Here is a 27,710-nt window from a genome sequence, read left to right on the forward strand (position 1 = left end):
CTTCCCAATTGCTGCATTAAACTAGCTGGATTGTATTCAAGGTCTTCTTGGATAGGTAAAAATGGGTTAGAGAAGGGGAATGGAAAAGGAAGGAATAAGACCTCTTCTCTCTGAGGAAATAAAGGATAGAGAGCTGGAACTCCTCAGTTCATTGAGAAGCATATAAAAATGCATGTGTATGTTTCTTTGTCCCAGCAACTTTAAGTGTTTTAATTTATTTGATTTTAATCGAAATTTTATTGTTAGCTGATTTAAGCACCTTTTTTTTGCAGAAAGGCAGGATAAAAAGGGCAGATTTGATGCTAGCTGTAATGTAAATTCTTCTGTTGCCCCCAGATTGTGGAACGGCCTGCTGGAGGAGATTCGTAAAATTAACTCTCTCTGTGATTTTAAGGCAGCTTTGAAGACTAGCCTTTACCGGCAGGCCTACCCAGATCAATGTAAAATCAAGAATTTTTAAGATGTATTGATTCCTGCACTAATGTTGTTCCCCGCCTCGATCCAAAGGGAGAGGTGGGTAAGAAAGCATTTTTTATTATTATTATCATTATCATTATTATTATTATTATTATTAAATTATGTTGTACCAGTCTAAGCGACTTGTAGTGAACATCAATAGCATTTGCTGGTGTGACAGTGGAAACCCATCATGCTAGCAAACATTATTGGCATTGTGCTAGTGGTTGCTTATGCTAGTGCAACATATTTTACATTAGTGTGAGTATTGAGCTGGATACTCCCTAAATAAACCTAGAGCTTCATCCCACGTACCTGCTTCCCTCGGATTATCCCTGTAGCGCTACGTTTTTGCAGTTGTTGTTGTTTTTGCTACTGGGCGACAGTGATCCTTTGCATACCAGGAAGTGAGTTTAAAGGGGTGCGTGTAAAAAAAATCATAAAAAATCAACGGATGACCCAACTCAATTCAAATTTGGTATGCTTAAAGCTCTCCCTAATATCTATTATTGTGCCAATTTTGGTGACTTATTATTATTATTATTATTATTATTATTATTATTATTATTATTATTTATTTATTTATATAGCACCATCAATGTACATGGTGCTGTACAGAGTAAAACAGTAAATAGCAAGACCCTGCCGCATAGGCTTACAATCTAATAAAATCATAGTAAAACAATAAGGAGGGGAAGAGAATGCAAACAGGTACAGGGTAGGGTAAGCAGGCACAGGGTAGGGTAAAACTAACAGTAGAAAGTAACAGTAGAAGTCTGCACAACTTTAAAGCATACACAGATATGCAGGTTGCTTACCTGTAACTGTAGTTCTTCGAGTGGTCATCTATGCATTCACACATATGGGCTTTGCGCCTGCGCAGAGACCGAACCGGAACCTTACATAGCTAAGTGGAACGTTTTTGGCGGGAACCCCTCCCCCATGCTACCGCGCATGTCCATGGGGTTCCCGCCCTTACCTCAGTTTACAGGAGTCCGACATTGTGCCCCCATAAACATGAGTGTAATTATAATAAAGTACATTCCACATATAACTGTGTCATTTGTAAGTTTCACACCACCAAGCGGGGATGGTGGGTGGGTTGTGTGAATGCATAGATGACCACTCGAAGAACTACAGTTACAGGTAAGCAACCTGCATTTCTTCATCGTGGTCGCTATGCATCACACATATGGGCGAGTAGCAAGCTGACATACCTTTGGAGGTGGGTTGGTGCATCATCTGAGGATCTCCGAAAGCACTGTCTTTCCAAATGAGCAGTCCTGTCTTGCACGGGTGTCCAAACTGTAGCGTCTAACAAACGTGGACGGAGTGGACCACGTTGCAGCTCTACAGACTTCTGTCAGGGGAACACCTCTGCTGAAGGCAACAGATGTTGCGACGGCTCTAGTAGAGTGAGCTGTCACAGGCTTCAACAGCTCTAGTTTGGAAATAGAGAGGCAAGCTCAATCGTCTCTACAATCCAGCGTGACAATCGCTGGCAAGACACAGGGAGTCCTTTAGCAGGCTCTCCATAACAAACAAATAATTGATTTGTTTTCCTAAATTTCTCTGTCCTAGCCTTGTAAAAAGCAAGAGCTCTTCTCACATCAAGTGTATGTAATGAAGACACAACAGGTGTTGCAGGATTCGGGAAGAAGGCTGGTAAAGTGATGTGTTGGGACAGATGAAAGGTTGATACTACCTTTGGCAAGAAGGCAGGGTCTGTGCATAGCACCACCTTGTCCTTGTGAAAGATAGTGTAAGGAGCATCTATTCTGAGAGCTCTAAGCTCACTTGCATGTCTCGCCGATGTAATGGCCACCAAGAAGACAGTCTTGAATGTTAAGAGCCTGAGGTCTGTCGAAGCCATAGGCTCAAAGGGTTTCCTTGTCAGTGATTATAATACAACTGACAGGCTCCATGGCGGAACGATGTTCCTTACTGTCGGTATCATATTCTTAAGTCCTTTTAAGAATTTCCTCGATGTTGGATGTGTAAAAGGTGAAAAACCATCCAAGCCTTGATGATACGCTGTAATAGCAGCTAAGTGGACTCTGATCGAGGTGAGTTTGAGTCCCTGCTGGTAAAGTGTCAAAAGATAATTGAGGATCAATGCTAAAGGGCAAGATTCCGGTGATTGATTATTCTCTAAGGCAACTTTCTGAAATCTTTGCCACTTTGCTGCGTAAGACTTTCTTGTTGAAGGCTTTAGAGATGCCAACAAAATATGGTCTACAGTTAGTTTTCCTATACGCAGGGAGGAATGGTTGTTATCCTCCACGCCGTCATCTTGAGGGTCGACAGATTTGCGTGTCGAACCCTGCCCTGGTGTCGAGACAGCAGCGTCGCCGTCGCCGGGAGTATGATGTAGTTCCCGTTCAACAGTCGAAGGGCGTGAGAGAACCATGTCTGTTGGGGCCACCACGGTGTGATGAGGATGCAGTCCGACCTGTCTGACTGGATCTTGGCTAGTACTTTCGTCAACAGTGGAAAAGGTGGAAAGATGTAGAGAAGATCTCCTTTCCAAGTTCTGGTGAAAGCGTCTCCTAGAGAGTGCTTTCCTCTTCCAGCTCTGGTGCAGAACCTGGAACAAGCTGTGTTTTCTTCGGTGGCGAAGACATCGACAGCAGGTTGACCCCAGTATCAAAAGAGGTTTTCTCTTATCCTGGTGTCGAGCTCCCACTCGTGGTCGACGTGGAAGGATCTGCTGAGGGAGTCCACAATGGTGTTCTCCTTCCCTGCTACGTGGATCGCAGTCAGGTAAGTATTTCTCTTTATGCACCAGTTCCAAATCCTGAGTGCCGATCAGTTCAGAGGGTGCGATCTTGTTCCACCCTGTCTGTTGATATATGCCACTACGGTGGTGTTGTCCGTCGCGATCAGGACGTTTCGGCCTTCGATAATTTGTGCGAAGGTCTTTATTGCATTCTCCACCGCTAACAGTTCCAGGTGATTGATGTGTTGTTCCCTCTGGGAAGAAGGCCAACGACCTTGAGCGGTAAGGGAGTTGCAATGTGCTCCCCATCCGGCCAACGAAGCATCCGTCGTAATCGTTACCGAAGCGGTCTCTTGTTGAAACGGAATCCCTTCTAACAGATTCTTTGTCCATAGCCACCATTTCAGGGATGCTCTTACTTGCCTTGGGATAGACAGGTAAGTTCGGCGGGCATCGTGTCGAAGATCAAACGTTCTTAAAAACCATCCTTGCAAGATCCTCATTCGGAGTCTTGCAAATTTGATGACTGCGGTAGTTGCTGCCATTAACCCTAACAGTCGCTGGATCGTCCACGCCGAGACCTTTAGACGGCTCTCGGTAGCGATGACTAAATCCCGAAGGGTGTCTGCTCTGGTAGAGGGCAGGTATGCTCTCCTGTCTCGAGACGATAGGGTTACCCCTATAAAGTCCAACTTCTGATGTGGGGTCAAGATGGATTTCTCCTCGTTGACCCATAGACCTAACGAGTCCAACAGGCTGAGAGTGGTTAATATGTCTCTCTAGAGCGTGTAACTGCTGTCTGCCACCAGAAGCCAATCGTCCAAGTACAGGTATATATAAATTCCTTTTTGTCTTAGGTGAGCACACACCACCGCCATCACCTTCGTGAAGACCCTCGGTGCTGTGGACAACCCAAATGGAAGGACGATGAACTGGAACTGGAGCACGCCGATTGCGAATCTCAAGTAAGCTTGATGCGACTTCCTGATGGAGATGTGGAAGTACGCATCCTTCAGATCCACCACAGCGAACCAAACTCCTTTGTGTAGCAGTTGTAGAATGGAAGAAACCGTTGTCATACGGAACTTTTTCGGGGTGATATATTTGTTTAATTGCCTTAAGTCCATGATCGGTCGAAGACCTCCATCTTTCTTCGGGTCCGTGAAGTAACGCGAGAAAAACCCCTGGTTGACTTCCTCTGCGGGTACGGGAGAGATAGCTCCTTTCGCTAGTAGGGTTTGTACCTCGAGAAGCAGAGGAGGGGATGGCGCTGTTACTCTCACCCCCGAAGAAGGAGGGAGGACATCAAGCTCGATGGCATACCCCGATTTGATGATAGTGAGCAGCCAGGAGTCTGATGTTATTGACTCCCATTGATGGTAAAACGGTGCTAGGCGGTTCGCAAAGGGTGGTGGGTCTGGGGCGAAGGAGTCAAACTCGCTGCTTCTTATTGAAGTCGGGTTGGCGTTTGTCTTGCTGGAAGCGACCGTGATAGGGTCTCTTTCTTTGGAGTTGGTGCTGTTGTTGTCTCGGTTGCCCTTGGTATTGAGAACGCTGTTGCTGCTGTTGTTGCATAGGTGGCCTCGTCCATCTTCTCGGTTTGTACTGTACCGGAGGAGCAGAAAATCCCATCTTTTTTGCAGTTGTGCGTGCCTTATAGATAGAATCTAAAGTGTCGTCAGTTTTGGTGTTGAACAATCCCTCCCCATCGAAGGGCATATTCTCAATTCTGGACTTAGTCTCGTAAGTTAAATTAGTAGACCTAAGCCATGCGTGTCTTCTCAAGGATATAGCACCCATCATGCTCTTTGAATGACAGTCGACCTGATGCCTTGCGGTAGATAGCTGTTGTTTCGCTATAGCCGAGGCTTCGGCCTGAAAAACTCTAGCCAACTCTCTCTTATCCTCTGGGAGATAATCACAAAGTGAACCTACTTTCTCCCAGAGGAAGAGTTGGTATCGAGCCATCGTTGCCTGGTAAGTAGAGGCTCGAATGCCAAGAGATGCAGAGGAATAAACTCTTCTACCTGTGAGGTCTAACTTCCTTCCCTCTTTATCGACGGGGGCGGAATGAACCCTTTGAGATTGACCCTGGGCTGATTCTACAACAATAGAATTGGGTTTTGGATGTTGCGCTAAAAAACCGGCGTCCCCCTCTTGAATACGGTAGAGTGTCTCTAATCTCCTTGATGTAGCTGGAGTAGAGGCTGGTGTCTTCCATGACAGCTGTGCTGTTTGTTTCAAAGCAGGTGGAAGGGGAATAGCCACTGTTGTGTTCGTTTTAGTACGAAAAACATCGTAAATGGGATCATCCATAGGCTCATCCGATTGTTGAATGTCCAAACCAAGTGCTTGGGCCATTCTTAGCATATGTTCAGAAAATCTGCCCATGTCTTCCGACGGTGACGATGGATCTTGTGCGTGTATGGTATCCTCTGGTGACGGTACTGATGGCGTAATTGATATTCTAGACTCGGGATCGGATGGATAATTGTCCTCGGGTGAGGACAACGTAATTAAATTCAGTTGGTCATGTTCTGGGTCCAGTTGTTGGTTCGGTACCATAGCGGTTATAGATGCCGGTATCGAAGGAGCGCGTCGATGAGTAGATGTAGGAGACACTTGATGGGATGGAGGTGGTGGCAGTGGTATTTGGAATACCCTAGATGTTGGTGGCGGTTGTGCAAAATAAGCCTCAGGTGGGTATTGGCAACCCTGATCATGATGAAAGTATCTTCGCGGGCAATAGTAGTCCCAGTCATAATAATCATGCCTTGACTGGTGCTCAGAATACTGGGAAGCTCTATCCCACTCACGTCTTGGCGTGCGCTCCGTAATCGTTGGTCTTGGCGATGGTTGTGACAGAGGAGCGATCTCTTCGGTCTCTAAGAGCCCTACAGGGTCTCTAAAAGAAGCCGCGGACGGCGAGTCCCGTATCTCACCCTCCGATAGACTTGGAGGACGGGTCAGTAGCGTGGTTGTCGGTACCGAGTGAGGTTTTGGTAGCGACTTAGGTCTCGGTACCGAGACAGTTGCGGAAGCTGTCGGTACGGACGGCGGAGTCGAATGACTTTGAGTCAGCTTAGAGGGTCGGGAAGACCTTGGTGAAGGCTTTCCTGCGTCCCTTTTCTTTTTCTTCCTCTTCTTCTCTATCTCAGAGGAAGATTTAGGAGTTCTGGCCTTTTTTGTGATCTTCTTGGCCGCGGAACTCGCTAATGACTGTCCAGGCGTGAGGGGTGCCCTACTATTCGCTCTGGTTTCATCGCACACTTCGGTGCTACGGTCTGCAACGGACTTTTCAGTAGTCGTTTTGTCCATGTTTGGTGTCTCTGTGACTCTAAGAGCTTTTCCCCACAAAATGGCGCAGAGGTGATCTGTTCTGTTCTTTCTGCTTTGCTTGGTAAATGCCATGCAATGGTGGCAGGCCTCTACTTTGTGGCCTTCGCCCAAACAAAGAACGCACAGGGAGTGCCCGTCTGTAGGGGGAAGCTTAGCCCCGCACTTCACGCATTTACGAAAAGGGGCCTTCACTGCCATGCGGCTCGGGCGCCCGCGACAAAGTCGCTGAGGAGAATTTAACTAACTACAAAAAAATTTTATATATAGAGAGAGAGAGAGATAAGAGAGAGAAGAAGAATACGAAAGAACAGAAGAGAAGAGGATTTTAAAGATTAAAGAAGAAAAACTGGGGAAAAAACGCTAGAGGCTCGGTTCTATAGGTCTAGGCACAATGGCGGACGACGAAGAACTGAGGTAAGGGCGGGAACCCCGTGGACATGCGCGGTAGCGTGGGGGAGGGGTTCCCGCCAAAAACGTTCCACTTAGCTATGTAAGGTTCCGGTTCGGTTTCTGCGCAGGCGCAAAGCCCATATGTGTGATGCATAGAGACCACGATGAAAGAAGTAAGCATTTCTTTAAAATCCTGCTCCTGCGCCCCAGCAGCGGCTCGGAAGATACGCTCAAAAAGTAGGGGCTAAATATGGCGAATCTTTTGGCTTTATAGCACAATTAAGGCAGGATGCATGGGAGTACTTCACAATCAAAGCAGATTATAAGGTGGAAAACTTCTGAGACCTTTGCATGCAATTTGCAGTGATTGCACAGTCTAATGCTGGTGTGATAAAGCTCCTAGTCAGCAAAGTGGGACAGAAATTTTACTAGCACTTTTTCAGATGAAAATGTCCCATTTTATAAGTTCATGAATGTATGCCAGTAGCTAATACAATGTTAAGCCAGCTTGGCAGGTTCAAAGTTGCAATTAATGTTTTACAGGTGATTATTGCTAGCAAGTATGTTAAAGAATACATCTATATCAATGGAATTCATGTATGTCTCAGTAATCAACAGTGACAGCAAAACTGAAGGTGCCCCAATAGCCTTAATTGAAGAAAGTTGAAATCTGTTGAAATAGATTGTTAGGAAATCATGCAGAGCACATTTGGTTGCTAAAATTAATTAGTATGTCAACCGGTTTCAATACCTTGGGTTTCTTTTCTTAAATGTAAATAATGTAAAGGAGCTACTTGCTATTATCTTTTATTTTACTAGTATCCCTATAAAAATCTACATGATATAACATTTAAACCATTTTGTGAACCGCCCAGAGAGCTCTGGCTATTGGGCGGTATAGAAATGTAATAAATAAAAATAAATAAATAAATAAATAAATAAACCAACCACATAAAGTGTGCTTATTCCCCCACCCCCATCTTTCAGGACAAATACTTGTAAGGTATTTGAAAAAATAAATAAATAACATGGGGTACTTTTTTCCGCTTTGTTTACTAAATACAAGTAAAATAAACATGCTAAATTAGATTTCTCCAAAGCACGGATGGACAATTCGTGCCCCATCAGATGTTTTGGCCTATGGCTCCTATCAGCTCTAGGCAGCATAGTCAATGGTGAGAGATGATGGGAGTTGTAGGCCAGAACTCCTGGAGGACTTCACATTATCCACCCCTGCTTAGGGCATGGGAACACTGTCTTGTGCAAACTGAAAATTTTCCTGTGCAAATACTCTAGGCAAATTAATCTAATTTGCAGTGGAAATTTTCCCAGAATTTTTTTCAGAAACCCCACATCGCTGCTACTTGTCTTCTCATCGTGTTTTTTCTGCCAACAGATTAAGAGCATTTTATATATCTTCCTGGCTGCTGCTATTCTTCCTTCTGCTTGATGTTGCTTTTATCTTAGATTTTAGTTGGTGTACTTTTTATTGTATTTTTAAAACTGTTTTTAATAGTGTAATTTGTATTGATTATATTCACAATGTAAGAGTGGTTTTTTTGTAAGTCACTTTGGGAATCTCTTTAGCTGAAAAGCAGCTAATACATTTATAAAGTAAATAAATCACAGATATTTATTCACTTTATTTTCACATGGCTCTGACTTTAATTGGTCTGTAATGCAAAAGTAAAATCTATACTAGGTTTATTTAATGTCATTCCTTTTTTGTATCCTGTATTAACAATATTCACACATGACACAAACAGCACAAGAGAGGCTGAAAGGCCCATGTGCACCATAATCCTATGTATGTGCGCTCAGGATGAAGTCATACAGGTAAGTGACATAGTGATGGGTACCAATTTGGATGGCTTTAAAAGGGGGTGAGACAGATTCCTGGAGGAGAAGACTATCAGTGGCTACTAGTCCTGAAGTTTCTAAGCTACCACCAGTAATTAAAGGCAGTAAGCCTGTGTACAACAATTGCTAGGGAACATGGGCGGGAAAGTGCTGTTACACTCATGTCCTAATTGTGGATCTCCCATCAACAATTGGTTGGTCAGTGTGTGAACAGAACACTAGATGTGATAGACCTTTGGTTTGATCCAGCATGGCTTTTCTTATGTTCTCACATTCTTAAGTGAGCACTGGATTGCAACCCAAAGATTTTGGCATGAATGAAATACCTTTAGATTGTGATGGGCAGAGTGCTGAGCAATTGAAGTTCTAAAGATGTTCCCTGCATGAGACAAATGATAACTGAAATACCCTTGCTTTTATTTCTGGTGATCAGTTGAGCTGGCATAAATGGCAGAGCTCTGGCAGGCAGAAGGTGCAATTGACATCCCAGAATAGGGGAAGAGGGAGAAGAGGTTAACTGGTGAATCATACTGATAATCCATAGTGCTGTGGAAAGTAAAAGTTCCAATCTCAATGACCCTGTTCAGAAGACATGCTTAGACACGGTGGTTAAGCATTTTGAACTAAACATTATGGCTTAGTGTGTCATGTGAACCATGACTTAGCGTGTCATGTGAACCCTTCCTAACCATGGTGGCTACATAACTACTGTTTAAACATGCTCACTAATAATTTGCTGCAAAAAAATTAGCGGATGAACCATGGCTTAGCGTGCTGTCTGAACAGGCCAATTGACTGTCAGTCCAGGAACTGGCAAACAAACAAGGGCAGTGCAAACTAAATGTCGAAATGCCCACTGGCCAAGTAGACTGGAAAGAAGATTAAGGCAAGAATCCAGCACTGTGCTTCAGGAGATAAACCAGCATTACACAAACACCCCCTCTTCTTTCTCCTGCTTTACCCACAAAACACTGGGGTTTGCCAAACCTCCCCATCAGCAAGCCTCTAAATCCATTCCAATAATTTCTGAAATATTCCACTACTCTTAATGTTAATAACGCTCTTGTTTGCTTAAGTTAGCACCTGTTTCTATGGTGACACTTGCAACCCAGAACCTATTCATCAGCCAATAAGAGGAAATTCACTGACAAAGTCAACCATCAGAAAAAGAAACTGCTTGCAAAATCCTCGTCAGAAGACTAATCCTTTAATGGAGAGGGCTGGTACTTTCACAGAAGGATGCTATAATTTGTCCCTTCTTATGCACAACTCTACACATGCCCAAGACAGAGATACATACACAGAGAGAATTAAGAGATCACTGCTGATGAAAACAGCCATGCTCTTCATGTCACAGAAACAGCTTGCTAGCCTAACATCCTAGTGGGGTATGCTTTTCACACTGCTACTGTACTGCACAGAAGGAACAGCTGTCTCTGTACCATGTTCGTCGCTGAACAGATTGTTTCCTTTACCGTCCCTGCTGCTTCACCTTCAGGCACCGAAGCATCCTTAATGAGAACACCTGGAGCGCTAAGAGACAGGGATGCCTGCCTGTGCCCCAGGACAGGCACATTTGGGACCCCACTCCCACATTGTATGTGTCAAAGAAATCTCTTGTCATGAAAAGAGTACATCGACCAGCATTATCAAAAGTAAACATAGACTCATGTGGTACTGATGGCTCTTGTGTGTGGAGGACTCCATCTGGACAAGAAGAAAACCTAGTTATTCATACAGGAGAATATGGGGACAAGGTTTCCCAAGTGCTCTTCCTAGTTATTGAGGAAACGAAGATGGGAGAGAGGGAGTGTGACCCAGTACTTAGAGGTGAGGGACTGTATAAGAATAATGTTATCTGAGTTTTGGTTCTAAGTGCCCAAATGTCTGCTTTATCCAGGGCCTTAAAGAGATCAGGTGGATGTCGGGCCAGCATTTTCGTAGGCCTTTCCATACAGACTTCAAATCATATTGTTAGTGCAAATAGCTTGCTTCAACTTGCTGATAATAAAATTTAGGCAGTTCTTTCCCCCCACCCCCCTAAATTATGTCAGATGAGGGAATTGTCCTGCAGGAATTATCTTCAGACAGAGTCGTTTTCTGTAACTTTCTATTACAAAGTGTTCTTCTAGTAAAAATAAGTTAGAACAGTAAAGCTTTGGAGAATGTGGATTTGTTTTGCTTCTCTCTTACTCCCACTGATCAGGACGGGGCCAAAACAGAATTTGAAGAGACAATTTATTTTCACCCTACCCCTTTGTTCTTCCTACAGAATTTTAAAACAACAGCACATTGTTTACTAGATCTGTGTAAACTAGTTCAGTCTCTGCCTAGTTACTTGATACTCCTCAGTATACGCAGGATAATGTGATAAATTTATTTCTAATTCGCTGCATTATCTTTTGAATATTTTAATGACTCATTGAATGGAATAAAAAAAGCTATTTCAAATGAACAATTATGCTGCATTAGAGTAAAGGCTGATTATATTTAAACACTGCTTGCATGGATAACGGGACATATCGACCTCCCGCCTTTAAGAGCTAATTTGGCTCTTATCTCTAAATAATTTCACATGGCAAATTACCATGAAAACCTAAAGCACTTTAAAAACAGTCATCAAAAGATATTATTCCACTTTACAGCAACATTTTTTTAAATATATACATTATTTTGAATTGGAGTTAAAGCACCCACTTTCTGACAATTCAACAAACAGTGTCGTTAATAGTGATAAGCAACGAATTGTGAAACAGAAGGTGTTCAACAGATTAGGTTTTTGAAATTTACAGCATGATGAGGCAAAGTTCTGTCTGAAACCCTGCAAGACTGAATTCAGTATGAAGAGGTTTGGGCCAGCACCAAAGTAATGCGGCACACAAAATGGCACCTGTTGCACAAAAGGGCAGAATGGCTTTGACCAAGGACGCACAGTAGATCTGGCATAAAGAGTTCAAGAGCGTCCTTCTTAATCTGGAATGAAAAAAAGCTTGGCCATTATTCCCCTTCTTCCCCACCACCCAACGTTCCTATTGTCATGATTGAATTACCATAACCTGCTCCCTGTAATAGTTTTCATTCTCTGTGTACAAGAGCCTAGGTGAATGTGATCATCATCTTTCAATTACTTACAATGCTACTTCAGGAGAAAAAAATAAGAACAAAATATTGTTATATAGATACATGGACATATTAGATTGGGAGAGAAAAAACAGATTTGCACAAACTCTATCTTAGTAGAAAAGCAGTTGTGGCAAATCTACTCATACACAGGTCATGTTTTTTTGGGGTTTTTTTTTGGCATTCTGGATCTCATTTTCTAGTCAGAGGATCATTGTAATCACAGAAGGAAAGGCACAATTAAACTCCATGAAATACCGGTTCTACCTTATAGCAGTATAGGTTGCCTCTCCCGTTTCCTGGTTTCCTAAAAAAAATGTATTAAGACATAAATAGGATGTCTGGCTCAGTTCAGATAACACATTTCTCAACAGTGCTTTTAGAAGTCCATGGTGGAGTTTTTACACCACCACTGAGGAATGTGTTGTCTGGAGGAAAAACTCCCCCACATGGTGGAGTGTTTTTAGAAATCACTCCACGCTGAACATCCATGCTGTGCAGAAGAGAGTTCCTGCACAACTGTTGTGTTATGTGGTGGGCTCCGTGGAGTTTTCCGTTGCATTGAGTTGACTTTTCCCACTGACTACAGAGTTCCCTGGCAAGAGTGGCAAAAAGAGTGAGTGCTGCTCTAGGAGAGCAACGGGGATTTTTTTTTTTTTTTTTTTGCAGGAATGGCTCATAGGATACAATCGGGAGGACAAGGGGAGGAGAGAGGGCAGAGGAACTGCCAATCAAACATCATGATAGATTTTACTCAACTCCACAGTCACACAATGGTGGAGTTAGAACATGTTGTGTGGGGAGTACCCCTCTAGAAACTCAACCACTGCATTGATTCACGTCTGCACTGAGCCTCTCTCTCTCTCTCTCTCTCTCTCTCTCTCTCACACACACACACACACACACACACACGCCTCTATTTTGAATTTGTCACACTGTCTTTGAGCAGTTTGTAAAAAATCAGGTAAGCATATTTCCTTCTTTCTCAATTATAATCTTGTAGGTATGCCATTTGAAAACATGAGCTTTTCAGAAGAGAACTGCATTGAATTTAAATTTTTTGTTACTTTCCTTAAAAGTTATTTTTAATTACCATAATTAGTAGCAGTTAATACACTAGAAGGATCTGCATGAGGAGGAGGAATGTTAGCTCCAGCTTTTTTGTGATTAATAAATTAATAAATATTTAAATTAATGAGAGACTTTCAAGACCCCATTGTTAAGGAACGTGTAAAGATTCCTGTGAAAGGATTTGTATAGGGGTAAAATTGTACACAAGCTGCTACAGTTATTCTAAATGCTTTATTACTTCAGCCAATTATGAAAATCATGGGAAGTATTAATATCTAATTTTAATTTGCTCAATATTCCCATTAACAATAAAAAAGTCTAATTAAAGTATCTGTACAAAAAGCCCTTGGCAGTAATTTCAGAGAATAATAGAAGAGAACAACTAGATAGTTCTTTTTAAATGCAGGTTGCAAATTAATTGATATCTTAATTAGACTTTAGTACCAAGATTATTAGATCAAATCAGAGCTGAAAACACCTAAACTTTTAAACATATTGTAAAATGCAAGAAGGCATAAAGAGAAATAAGCTACTTTTCTAAAGGTTTTTTTTTCCTGAAGCTGGTAACTCATGAACAGAAAGGTCAGAGGCAATACAGTAGAACAGAATTAGTGGAAATAAAGATTAATAGCTGCCCTCCCTTGGTTTTTTCTAATCCAAAGTTTCCCGACATTTAAGAAATATTCCTGAATTAAAGTTCATACTACTGTAGCCTGGCAGAGAACCATGGTTACTCACACTTAGGAGCACTAAGTGAAATCACCAAGCCAAGTCTGGACATAGGTAGCTAAAAATTGAACACAGACCATTTTAATTTATTTAATTTATTACATTTATATCCTGCCTTTTTTCCTCCAAGCAACCCAAGGCAGCGTACATAATTTTACGGCAGAGTTATAATTGCCAATGGGATTACAAAGTCATAGGCCATGGCTAGACGAGGGGTTGGAGGGCGACGATCTCGTGATTTTATGATTGCGAGATCATCGCCCTGGTTCATATGCGGCGCACAACATTGTGGCTGCCATTTTGGTTTGTGTTTTTTAAAGGAGAAGGAACGCACGAGCATGAGTTAAAAAACCAACAATCTCGCCCACCCCACCCCACCCCACCCCCGATGGGCACAGAGCATCCCGAGGCCGCGGAAAAAGCACAACAGAAGGGTAGAACGATATCCCAGGGAAAAGGAGGGATCATCTCTCCCTGTTCCCGGGATGCCATGTGGACACACAGGGGCGATTACTGGGATATTGCCCCATCTAGCTGTGGCGTAATTGCTCATGGGACGACATAACCATAATTCACTCCCCATGGCATATGAATCCATTTGTTTAGCTCCACTCTTGTTTAGCCCAGAGATAAGAGTGAGGTAAAAGAAACATCCATCCACATGAGTGACAATAATCTTATACTTTTATCAAATTTTAACTATTGTCCAATGTGATGTTTTACTGTTTATTGCGATGTATCTGTGATGTAAATGCTGTTTGGACTTCGATGGTAAGATAGTAAGTGGTTAATTCTGTTGGGAGGGGGAGTGAGGGAATGGAAAGTTGGAGTGAATGCTGATTGGCTGTTGGATTCAAGTTTTTGAAGGGGAGTGACAATTGGCAGTTAGCAGTTGGAAGCAGTTGAGTTGTATGTGGAGACTTGACAGAGAGTAAATAAGTAAAGAAAGTTTATTTGTGTAGCCGAAGCCATTACAAACATATATATAATCAAATAAAACAGAATAATCAAATATATTACAAATATATAAGATTACATTATAATCTGGAGTGTATCTAGAGTGTCTAGGTTTGTCTGCTGAAGGGGTTAGATCAGTGTAGGATCAGCGTTTTATTGTTTTGGACTTCTTAAAGTACAAGAAGTAAGGTACTGAGAAATATGGTGGCAGCAGTGAAGTAAAAAGGTGAATAGAGAGGAGCACAGTGTGCTGGGCTGGTTGCTCTGAGGCCAAGAAGGGTCAGTGAAACACAGAACCAGTGAGCAGCAATATTCCAACTGGGTCCATGGTTGGGATCCTTTTATAGAAAGACGTAAAAAGGAGACCCAAAGGGAGCAGTCATGACATCAATCTCCAATACAGACCCAATGAAGAGAACACATATAGTGTTAAACAGGAAACGGCTGATTAAGGCTGCAATCCTACACACTCAACTAGGAGCTCAGTGGGACATCTGAGTAAACATGTATACTTTTATGCTTTAAATCTAAGTTATTTAGCTTGTGTGTAGGTGTGCTTTTGTTAGAACTGAGCCAAATGTTCATTTCAGTTCCATTTCATTTGCATTTTTAAGAATGGAGAATATTTTATGTATTTGTTTGTTCGTATAAGGATTTATGTCCCACCCTTAAAGTGCTTACACAACACAGGTTTACTTAGAAAAATTAAACCCAATTATAAAATGCAACATTAATTAAAAATGACAATAAAACAGAAGTTCAGCAGATAAGCAAAGATATTGGATAAGAATTGTTCATCCCAGTTGCCTGCTGTAATAAAAAGGGTTTTACCATCTGGTGGAACATAGCAAGAGAGGGACCCAACAAAACCTCATTAGGAAAATAATTCCATAATTTGGGTGCAACCACTTAGAAGTCTCTTCCTCTTTTCCCCATCAACTGAACCTCTATCATAGTCAGGACATAGAGAAAGATCTTTCCATCAGATCATAGGGCATAGGCAGGCTGGTACAGGAGAAGCTGGCTCTTAAAGCATAGTGGACCCAAGCAATTTAGCTCACCAACACTTGAATAGTGCCTAGAAAAACATTGCTAGCCAATGAAACTGTTGTAGGGCAGGTGTGTTATCATCCTATGCATGATTGCTGAATAACATCCTTACTAACACATTCTGGACCAACTGCAGTTTCTGAAGACTCTTCAAAGGTAGCTCCAGATAAAATGTATTTCATCTACATGTGTTAACTAAGGCTTGTTTCACCATGGCCAAGTCTGAAGTCAGGAACAAATATAGTTGGTCCACAAACCTAAGCTGGGCAAAGATAACCTTGGCTACAGCTACCCCTTGAGTATCCAAGTGCAAAGCTGAGTTCAGAGAAATAGTGTGTCATCCACATATTGGTGACAATGCACTTCAGATTCCCAAATGACCTCTCCCAGTGGTCCCATGATGATGAAAAGCACAGGGACAGAATCTATCCCTTTGAGCTATTATGAATGAATACCAAAGGCTTTCGACAAGAGTCTTCTAACACCACCTACTGAAACGAACCCCAACGAAGAATAGGAAGGACTGTAAAGTAGTTCCTTCCAAACCTATCCTTGCTAGGAGGTCTAGAAGGATACCAGGATCAATGGTATTAAATGCTGCTGAACGATCCAGCAGAGCCAATAGGGATGTATGCCCCATCTATTTCTTCATGTAGATTATTAATCCAGCTGACCAAACTTGCTTTCGGTCTAAAACCAGGTCTGAAGCCAGATTGAAATGGGTCTATATAATTTGCTTCAACCAAGAAACACTGGAGTTCAGTTGCCACATGTTCAATCACTGCACAGTAATGACAAATTTGAAACTGGATGGAAATTATCCAGAAGATAGGATCAAGAGACGTTAAAATAATAATAATAAGCTCTTACCACAGCCATCTTTAGGCTGGCCAGCATTACTTCTTCTACCAACAAGACATTTATGATTCTACTGATCCACTCATCCAAGCCTCGTCTGGATGCTTAAATCAGCCAAGGTGGCCAAGGGTCAAGCATACAAATGGTTGGTCTCACACCAGCAAGGAGCTTATCCATATCCTCAGGTTGAATAAAGTGAAATGTATTTATCACAACATGACGACAAGCAGATGCCAAAGGAACATCCATAAGATCTGTTGTAATCATGGAATCCAAGTCAGAGCAGATGTAAGCAACTTTATCCACAAAGCATTTAGCAAAAATGTCACAGCAGGTAACTGATTCATCATCTTCTCTTCTGTCTGGTCTGTTAGACAAGTCTCTACAGATGTAGTGGTGACAGAAAAGGCCTTAATATAGTCTTAATTTGTGTTCAGTTAGATTTGAACTTCTTGAAAACACATAATAACAACCCCCCTTCATTTATCAGCCATGCAGCAAGCAAAACCAAGAGCAGAAAGAAAAAGAAATAAACTACTAGGCAATCATAGGATGCAGCTAAATCTCAAGAAAATCTATCACAACAGGAAGCTCCAGTTAACAGTCCCACAGAGGGTATCCTATGTAAACCTCCCACTCTCTGCCATTTTCACTGAAGCCTATTTGGAGAGAGAGGAAAAAAACCACCTCCACAGGACCCCTTCTCACTGGTACCTGATTCTGCAGGGTAAAAGAAGTGGCCACCCTCGCCCTCAAACATCAGACAACTTAAAGGGAGACACACCACCAGTGGCAGGCTTCTCAGATAGCCCCCAACCCCTGGAAATGGTTGCTGCTGTGGCAGATGTTAGATGTCCCTCATGGGGTGGGACTAACAAGATAAATTCTCCAAGCTTGTGGTGTGCTTACTGCCTCCAAAGGACATGCATGCAAAATACACAAGATCTGAATGTTTCTCTATTTTCATCCATGTTGTAGATATCCAGCATTGCTCAAAAGGAGGTGTGCAAAAGCCCCAAAGGGGTACTTCCTTGAGCTCTAAGATACTGAACATTTCCTGGGCTCGCTGAGGGTAGTTTCTGAGCCTTTAGAACTACCGTGCAGTTCATGTGCTAGTTCACAAGGAACAAATTCAAAGAAACTCGCCAAATGGGCTGAGCAAAAGCTGAAGCAGAGTTGTTGTACATATCCTCATTTTATCATTCACCTGGCTCATGTGACCAATTATTACCATTTAAACTAACATGTATACTGCCAGCCATGATATCTCTAAAATAGTACCTACATGTCATCTGCATAAAGCCTTAAAACAATACAGAAACTTCTTGTGGGCCAAAGGCAGTTTCTGGCATGATCACATAACTTAACCGTTACTAAGAAGCATTAAAATAAAAATTGTGGAGGAAAGGCCCAGGTTTATCCAAATGAAATGTTTATTAAATATATCAATCAGCATCTCCAAAGCTACTGATGCACCTTAGGGAAGAATATAATGACAAAAAACATCCTTGTTACTCACATTGATGTTGACAACAACCCAGTGTCTCCAGAAACGGTACTTCGGATTTGCTCTGCTGGGGGCATCTGGATCCACCATGATGAGAACATACTTCTTATTCTGTAAAACATATATGGAAAGATAGTCTTATGCAGTAAGCTGGTGAGCGAGTTAAAAAGGAAACTTTCCTAACAAAACAGCTATAATTCATCCACTCTCCTATGACAACAGGACCTTCAGTACTACATTACAGTTTTCCTATAACAGGTCCAACATACAGAAATGCAATTCTAATAAAAGCAAAGGTATATGGTCAAGTTGAAAATAGAATAAATAATTTATATCGATTCTTGCAAAGAACTTCTCTCATTTAAAAGGCCATATATATGATACTCTGAAGAAGGGCAGGTGGCAGGATGCTGGGCAAACAAAATAGAATATGGTGAAAAAAAGTGGAAGTTCAGTACATAGCATATGAAAATATATTTTTGATTATTATTTAAGACTCTGTCTCAGTGCTACCACTGAAGGAATATAAATAGGTGTTCTTACTGAAGATACATTATAATATACCTAAATTCAAACCACTGTACAGGCAAGATAGAAAAACAATATTACTAATTTATCTATAAGCAGTGATGAGAAAAAGCTGAAACTCCCATATTTTAAACTTGGGGAGCTGCAAGTGAGTAAAATTCTCCAAATATCAGAATATTATTTTACTTATTGTTGCCATTCCTCGAGTTCTCCTAGCTACTGAGTGGTGTCTGTGAAGGAATGTGGACAGCTGGTATTAGATAAAAGGAAGGCTGGATTTAGGGGCAAAATTGGTTCTGGCCTAGATAAAGAAAGTGCTTAGGAGGATAGGTATGATGGCCTTTTTTATACATAACTTGTTTGGGTTATGGCCTATACTGATGTTTTAGTTGTTTTATTATGTTTTGGTATTTTTAACAGAAATTGTTTCTAGCTGTTTAATACTGCCATTGTAAGTCATCTTGGGTCATTTTAAGAGAAAGGTATCTAAGCAATTCAATGAATAAAACAACAACATCAGGTAACCAGAGAACCAAATATGCACAGGACCCAAGAAAGGAGGAAGAGCTGGCAGAAGGTGAACCACACACAGGGCCTAGAAACAAGAGGTCAGTATGTTTTTCCTGGGAAAATGTGTAAGGAATGCATAGGAATTCAATGACCTAGGTCACACCTTGTTAACACACCATGGTTAACAAACTATGGGTTGTTTGAAATGCAGCTGGAGTAAGCAAAGCTGTAGTTTGTTGGTGACATGTGAATCAGGTCAATATAATTATGTTATAAGTTACATTATAATTAAAACATGAAAACTCAATTAAAAATGCATGCAATAAAACACATCAAATAAAACACAAATAAAAAAACAGAAGGCAAATAAAAGCATATCAATAAGAAAGAAATAAGGGGGGAATAAGAAAGAAATAACAGATTAAAAACCTAATACAGCAACAATTCAACATAAATGACAAAAGCCTGCTCAAATAAAAATATATTTATTTTCCAGCAAAAGGATAACAGAGATGGAGCTGGCCTGGTCTCTCTTAGCAGTGTGTTCCAAAACCTGGGAGCAACCACAGAGAAGGCCCTCTCTCGTGTTTCTGTAAAATGTGCCTTCGATAGTGGTAGGACTGGGAGAAGGGCCTCTCTCTCAAGGGCCTTAAAATTTGGGCAAGCTCATGTGGGAGAATGCGGTCTTTCAAATAGCCTGGTCCCAAGCTGTATAGCATTGGATAAACACTGGAGGAATGTGGTAGATATGGAGTTGTGTTTTGTTGTACCATGTATGAAAAATTCCTAGAAAACATTAGAATTGGCATCCATATTTACAATCTTGTTGAATCATGTAGTAATCTCCCCATGACTTCAAGGCAGGAGCACCATACCAAAGTATATAAGGAAAAACCGTTGATTTGATCTGTTGATAAGTGCTGATCTATTAATGTTCTCCACTAGAAAAAGAAAACAAGGTCCAGGCTAAGAATAAGTTCATCACATTTAGGCTGCTGACTATCTAGATCATGGCCACTCCGAGGCACATAGGAAGCTGCCTTATGTCAAGTCAGACCAATCAAATTTGATATCATTTACATTTATTGGCATGGGCTATCCAGGATTTCAGCCAAGAATCTTTCCTATCCCTATCTGGAGATACTGGGGATTCATCTGGGACCTTTTGCATGCAAAGGATGTGCTCAGGTACAGCCCCTCCCTAGTGGTGAATGGTACTGAAAACCAAGGGGCTTAGTTCTAGCTATGTAATGTGTTTATAGCTATTAGGTATTTAATTCTTATTCACCCAGTGCTAAAATATATTTGGGATGAAAAAGCCAACTCCAACCCCCTTTAAAAACAACACCATAACAAACAAAAATATGACAGCTAACTTTCCAAAAAATCTAGGTTTAATAGCAACTCCTTTAACAAACATTTAATCTGAATTGCCAGTGAGCAAAACAGCTTTTTAGAAAGACTTCACAGGTTTAAAAATGGTTGCTATAGTGTACATAGATACCACAGACAAAGTATTAATTGTAACTTATCTTCAACATGCAAATATGCGGAGGGGGGGAGTGATGACTACTGTAACAATGAGCTTTTGTTTAGAGAAGCATTATGCCATGCAAATCTCTAACAAACAAATCTCTCCTATTTCAAAAGACATTGGAGAGATGAGTCGTACCACATGTGTGCTGGACCCTTGTCCCTCCTGGTTTATAAAAGTATCTGGGAGGGAGGGCCTCACTAAGGGGTATGGTAGTGGTAAATAGCAAGGTGTTATTTTGGCTTTTTTAAAGGAGGCGGGGGTAAGAACACTGCTTAAAAAAATCTTCCCAGACCTCTGTTTTATTGGATAATTTCTGTCTCCAATATTCCATTCTTGGCCATCGCGACAGAGTTTGGTGGCTTCTCAGCAACAAGGATTTCTTGATGAGATGGTTTATCTAGATCTATTTCAATCTGGCTTCATGCTTGGTTATGGGACAGAGACTGCTTTTGTCACCTTGGTGGACAATCTATGCCACGAGCTGGACAAGGGGAATATGCCCACTAGACTTCTCGGCAGCTTTTGATGCCATAGACTAAGGTATTTTCCTTAAATGTCTGTCTGGGATGGGTCTTTGAGGCCCTGTTCTATGGTGGCTCCAGTCCTTCTTGGAGGGGTAATTTTAGAAGGTGGTGCTGGGGGATTCCTGTTTGACACTGTGGCCATTGGCTTGTGCTACCTGTTAGGGTTCCATCATGACCTCCATGCTGTTTAACATATACATGAAACTGCCAGAAGAGGTTGTCTGAAGTTTTGGGGTTTGTTCCCACCAGTATGGTGACATCCAAATCTATCTCTCCTTTCCATTTAAACCAAAGGAAGTTGTTCTAGTTCTAAATCATATCTGATATCTGTAATTAACTAGGGCCTCATCTACACCAAGCAGGATATTGCACTATGAAAGCGGTATATAAAAGGCAGGAGCCGCACCAAGCTGGATATAGCGGGATGAAAGCAGTGTATGGTATGAGTCAATGGGCCCCAACAGTTGCCAGTGCACTTCAATACTGCTGTAAAGCAATAGCGTGGCTCCTGCCTTTTATATACCGCTTTCATAGTGGAATATCGTGCTCGGTGTGGATGAGGCCTTAATGAGGGAGAACAAATTGAAACGTAATCTAGCCAAGACAGAGGTGTTCCTGGTTAGATGAAAGGCAGATCAGGGAATCTGGGTTTCAGACTGTGCTGGATGGGGTTACACTGCACCTGAAGACTCAGGTTCACAGTTTATATGTACTCCAGAGGGCTGTCTATATGCCTTCATTGCTCTATGGTGGCTGCACATTGGCACTGTGTCTGTTATACAATGCAGCTGTTGATTTGCAGCCACGCTGGGGCTTTTCCCTGAAGCTGTGTGTTAGAAAAGTCGGGGTATGACTTACCCCGACTTTTGCCTTCAAAGCAAAGTCACCACAGCCTTTCGACCCTGTGACCTCGCTCCAGCGTTGAGCCAGGGGTGTTCCAGGGCAGATGGCAACCACTCATTGGTTGCCAGAAGCCGGGCAGAAGGCAGGGGGTGGGCCCAGAGAGCTGAATGGACTCCAGAAAGCCAGTGCTGCCTCCTGCAATTTATATTAACTATCACCGTCCCACAGCAGCAAACCTGGGGGATTTAGTAGCAAAGCAGCACTAATACAGTGCCATGAAGGCAGGGCCCTAGTGGTGGCTTGTGCATTTACACAGCTGAGACTAGTGTGCCAGCTGCACCTATTCCTAGAGATGTTTGATCTGGCTATAGTGACACATATTTATGTTTAGTTGCATCCTGTTTGATCTACAATAATGGGCTCTATGTGGGAAACTTCAGCTGGTCCATAATGCTGCAAGTAAACTGTTGTGGTCTTTTATAGGGAGCATGTAACCTCTGTTGCAACAGCTTCACTGACTACTGATCTGTTTCCAGGCACAATTCAAAGTACTTGTTATGCTCTATAAAAGTATGAATCAGGCTACCTGAAAGACCATCTTCTTCCATATGAGTCTGCTTGTATTTTAATATTGTCAGGCAAGGCCCTTCAGCCGCTGCCATTGGATTTATATTTGATAGGAATGCAAGAGAAGGTCTTTTCCGTGATTGCTCCCATGCTCTGATTTGCTGCCTTTTTGGTTCAAGATGGCGGTTAAAATTTTCCCTGTGCCTAAAGCCATCCCAGAGAGAACAAATCCTAAAAGTTTCATAACAACTGGATGTCCATCAAGGACATATAAACAAAAGCTTCCTTTTATAGGGGTGTGCATGGACCCCCGCTCCGCTTCACTTCCAGGCTGCTTCGCCCTGCCCCCGCTCCGCCCATTTCTGCTCCGCTCCGCTTGGAGCTCCGGATCTGGATTGGCGCTCCGTTTTTCCCCCCCCCATAGGGTTGCATTGAAAGCTAAAAAAGTAAACAACTTTTTTTCTGTTCAAGTTAGAAACCTCAAGTTTGGCACCATGACACCTCATGGGGGTATACACACGCACGCCAAGTTTCAAGGCACTCCCATCATCCCCTGATTTTTGGAGAATTTATGAAAATTGGGCACCCCATTCACACCCCTTTCCATAGCTCCGTCAATTTGCACGTTAGAAACCTCAAACTCACCACCATGAAAGCTTATCCAGGGATACATACGCACGCCGAGACTCAAGGCAGTCCCATCATCCCCTGATTTTTGGGGAATTTAGGAAAATCGGGCACCCCATTCACACCCCTTTCCATAGCTCCGTCAATTTGCATGTTAGAAACCTCAAACTCACCACCATGAAAGCTTATCCAGGGATACACGCACGCCAAGACTCAAGGCAGTCCCATCATCCCCTGATTTTTGGCGGGGCTTAAACCTGCAGACATCTCAATGGGGCCATTTCAAAGGAAATCCCAAGATGCCGTGAATTGGGGAGTAGAGATCAACCTAAATGAATCTTCTTCCACACTAGAAAAATGGATTTGGAACTTCCAAAACTCTAAGTGAGCGCAGGAAGGACTTCTCCCCTGAGTCAAAGCCAGACACACACAACATCCCTGCGAGGTGGGCAGGGGAGGAGGGAGGGAAGGCAGGCAGGCAGCAGACATTTCTGGGGGCATAAGGAAGTGAGCCAAGGATAAGCCAGTAATGCATATAAAATGGAATAAATAAATAAATAAATAAATAAACGAAGGAGGGGTGGAATTAAAAGCAGCAGTGTTGCTGAATAAACAACAAGAATAACTTTTTTAAAAAGGCTATATCTGTCTTTTACCAGCAATAGGGGGACGTGCCCAGGGGAGGGGGAAGCAGCTGCCAGTTCAACTCATGATAGGCATTGCTCCACCACTAAGAGAAGTAGACCGCTCACTTCAACTCATGATAGGCATTGCTCCACCACTAAGAGAAATAGACTGCTCACTTCAACTCATGATAGGCATTGCTCCACCGGGTTCCTCTCTTTGGAAGGCTCTGATGGCCTTCCAAGTACAGGAGAGAGTGGGGGCACATCCACATGGGATGCCCTAGGGGAGCTCATCCCCTTGCACCACATCTTTTCAGTTGTTCCCCAAAGTTAGGGTGGGTAGCAGTGCTCTCTTATTATTGGCTTAGTATATGATTTCAGGTTGTGTTTGTGCATTTGATGGGGCTACTGTTTTAAAAAACACTGGGAAAAGTCCGTTCAGATTAAGAAAGAGAAGTTTCCCAGAATCCCAAGTTACCCGTTTTGCCTATCCCCTCCTCCAACTTTGGCATCATGTGATCATGACCGGGAGTTGACTCTGCCCCTCAGCCCTTCGAAAAAGGTATTTTTCCCGCTGATTTTTTAAAAAATTCTAGCGCGCGACCCGCACCACGCAGAGAGGTGAGAGTAGTCTCAAAATGACCCCCATCCATGACTCTCTGAGCACAAGAATTTTCAGAACGATAGCTTCAAAACCAACCCAGTTATCCCCGATTCTTTTCCGCAATGCAATCCTATGGGCGAAAACCGCCGTTTGACCCGCGCTGTCCCTGTTTGTAATGTTTGTTTACCCGATTTTTAAAAATATATAGCATGCGAACCACACGACGCAGAGAGGTGAGAGTAGTCTCAAAATAACCCCCATCCACGACTCTCTGAGCACAAGAATTTTCAGAACGATAGCTTCAAAAACAACCCAGTTATCCCCGATTCTTTTCCACAATGCAATCCTATGGGCGAAATGTTTCAAGATGGCGATCGGAGCGCTCCGCCTGAAAGAGGAGCTCCGAAAAATGGGCGCTTCTCTTTGCCTTGCTTCTAGGGGTCTGTGGTCCGCTTCTACTCCGCCTCTGGGCAAGGCGGAGCAGGCCAATTCGCTCCTGCTTCTGCGCTTCTAATCGGAGCGGAGCACATGCCTAATCTCTGTGTTGGTTTAATTTTGTACCTTCATGTCAAGGTACAAACTTTATATGTGCAATCTGTATCATGGAGTATGTGAGGTGAACATCAGTTATGTGCAAATGACCATGGAATCTACACAGCTGACTAGAATACATAGTGTCACTGCTTGCCAAACTATAGATGTTGAATTCATGTGTATTCTCTTGCATCAGATACTCTTTTGTTTTAAGCTACAGTTTGAACTTCTGTTCCTTTCCCCTATCTGCTGCTTTGCTCCAATTTGAAACTATTTTTAAACCAGGGTGGTATGCAATGAGTCTAACCAAAACAAATCATACAAAGTAAAATACACAATAAAACAAAACAAAACAAACAAACAAATGTTGTAGAAAGCTCACTGGTAGGGCACATACTTTATGTGGTTGAAGTTCAGTGCCTGGCATCTCAGGTTAAAAGGATGTCATGAGAATTAAAATTAGGAGTGGAAGGATAGCAGCAGCAGCAGCAACAACAACAGTTAACTAGGCCATAGCTAGACCTAAGGTTTATCCCAGGATTGTCCTGGGGTCAAACCTGTTCATCTAAGTGCCACACAGGGCATCCAGCACTCAGGCAGGGACGAACCCAGGATGATCCTGGGATAAACCTTAGGTCTAGCTACAGCCCTAGTGAAAAGAGGGTGCCAATTCTGCATCAGACATCAAAAATATTTTATATAAGTTATGGAAATGTATCTCTTCCATTGTTCTTCATACTACTGAGTGCCTCTTAGCAAAATGAACCAACTGAGAAGGAACAACCTTTTTTAAACTGTTGAAAAGGAGCATACTTTATCCCAACACTTGCTAACTACTTCCTAACAGGAGTAGCTTAAAGATTCCTGTGAGACAAAGCAGTTTCCAAGGGAAGGCTGAATCCTTCTTGAGATAAGGGGGCAGATTGTAATTGGGTAATATAAAACCACTCCTTGCTGGAACAGTTGTGGCAACAATTTGGATCTTGATGAATAACAAGTGTTTGAGACAACACAAGTATTTTCACTACAGGAGAATCCTCACTTGCCTCTGGTCATGGGCAGTGACTGAAATATTTATCAGGAGAAGTGTAACTTGATAATAGTGAACATCTCACTGCTCTTTCATTAGACAGTGAGATTATACATAACTCTGAAACTTTTAATATCTAATCTTAAGGTATTTTAACAAATGAAGTTTAAAGCAGTTTTGCTAAGTCAGATGTCTGAGCATGAGGAGCCTCAGTGATGAAGCATTTCATCCCCAGTGACAAACCATCAGCACACAAGGAAGTTAAGCCCATTTCCACAGAGGAGCTAATAGTAGCTTGCCCAGGGGGAAAGGCCTTCTCCCAATAGATAAAACTAGCAGCCTTTCCAGTACCATGTAGCTAATTTGAAATAAGGAAAAAAATGTTGGGTTTATATTTATTTATTTATTTATTTATTTATTTAAAACATTTATATCCTGATCTCAGAGTGGCGTACAGATAAAAACATACAGTATAAAACAATAAATATGCACAGTTAAAACCAAAATAAACCATGATCCAAGTTAAAACAGTATATAATTTAAAAGCAGTAAAAGCAGTTAAAACAGTTAAAACAATGTGTCACCTTTTTCTTCCAAGGAATCCAAGGTGGCATACATAATCTTCCCCCTCCTCTCCATTTTATCCTCACAACAACAACCCTGTGAGATGGGTTGGGCTGAGAGTGTGCGACTGGCCACAAAGTCACTCAGTGGGTTTCCATGGCTGAATGGAGACTACAACCTGGACCTCCTGACTCCCAGTCCAATACTTTAGCCACTACACCACACTGGCTGCAGAACCTCCGGTGCACGAGCCCAATGTAGACTGCTGCATCCAGCCTGCAGAGCCTCCATGGTGAAAGGCAAAGTGGGTGGTACAAAGACATCCAGCCTGCAGAGAGCCAAATGGGGGGCTGGGGCATTTGGCCACCACCTCAAATTGGTTCAGCACCCATGGGATAAATGCTGTATTTGATATACTGTACTTGATTTTTAGCACAGAGTTCTCACAGACTTGTTCATACATGTACATAACATATAAAATACATTTAAAATTAGTGAATTTAGGTGAGTCACTGTCTCCTATCAATTTTGTATCTCTAAACTTGAAATAATAGCAACATTCTGTATTTAGTAAAAAATAAAAGTAAAGGCTGTAAGCATTTTACAAATTTAGTTTGTATACTAACATACACATGGAATGGAGAGCAGGATTATTTTTTTAAAAAAAATCATCAGCATCATGGGATGAGCTCTGCTTTCCTTTACCTTTGCTCCTCATATACCTGGCTCCAAAAATGAATACAGACTGTTGTCTCTTCTTCCTTACTTCAGGTGAGCTGTCTCCTTGGTCTGGTTAGTAGTTGTCTGCTCAAACATTTGACACTTTATTTTTCTTCTTTCACAAAAATGTCATACATTTTTGTGGTTATTTTGCACTTTAAAATCTATTCCAAAAACCATAAGGGAAGTGGGTATGTAATTAATAGGGCTGTGCACGGACCCCCCGACCCGCAACTTCCTGATCGGGTCTGCTCTGCCCCGTGTCGATCCGCTTCGCTGCGGAGCTCCGGATCCGGATCGGAGCTCCTTCCCCCCCATAGACTTGCATTGAAATCCAAACACCTATAAGTTTTTTCCTGTTAACGTTAGAAACCTCAAAATCGGCACCATGAGAGCTTATCTATGTATCCACATTCATGCCAAGCTTCAAGCAAATCCAA

At 42.2% G+C, this 27,710-nt stretch overlaps 1 protein-coding gene across 1 annotated transcript in view; it reads right to left on the reverse strand.

Annotated features, from left to right (window-relative positions):
- PEBP4 (phosphatidylethanolamine binding protein 4) overlaps positions 1–27,710 on the reverse strand; it is a 281,906-nt gene that overhangs the window by 166,911 nt on the left and 87,285 nt on the right. The window contains exon 4 of the mRNA XM_063139396.1: positions 18,069–18,167. Coding sequence (XP_062995466.1) covers positions 18,069–18,167 — 99 coding nt within the window. The remainder of the gene's footprint in view (positions 1–18,068; positions 18,168–27,710) is intronic.

The sequence above is a fragment of the Elgaria multicarinata genome, chromosome 12, assembly GCF_023053635.1.
Source record: "Elgaria multicarinata webbii isolate HBS135686 ecotype San Diego chromosome 12, rElgMul1.1.pri, whole genome shotgun sequence".
Classification (NCBI taxonomy): domain Eukaryota; kingdom Metazoa; phylum Chordata; class Lepidosauria; order Squamata; family Anguidae; genus Elgaria; species Elgaria multicarinata.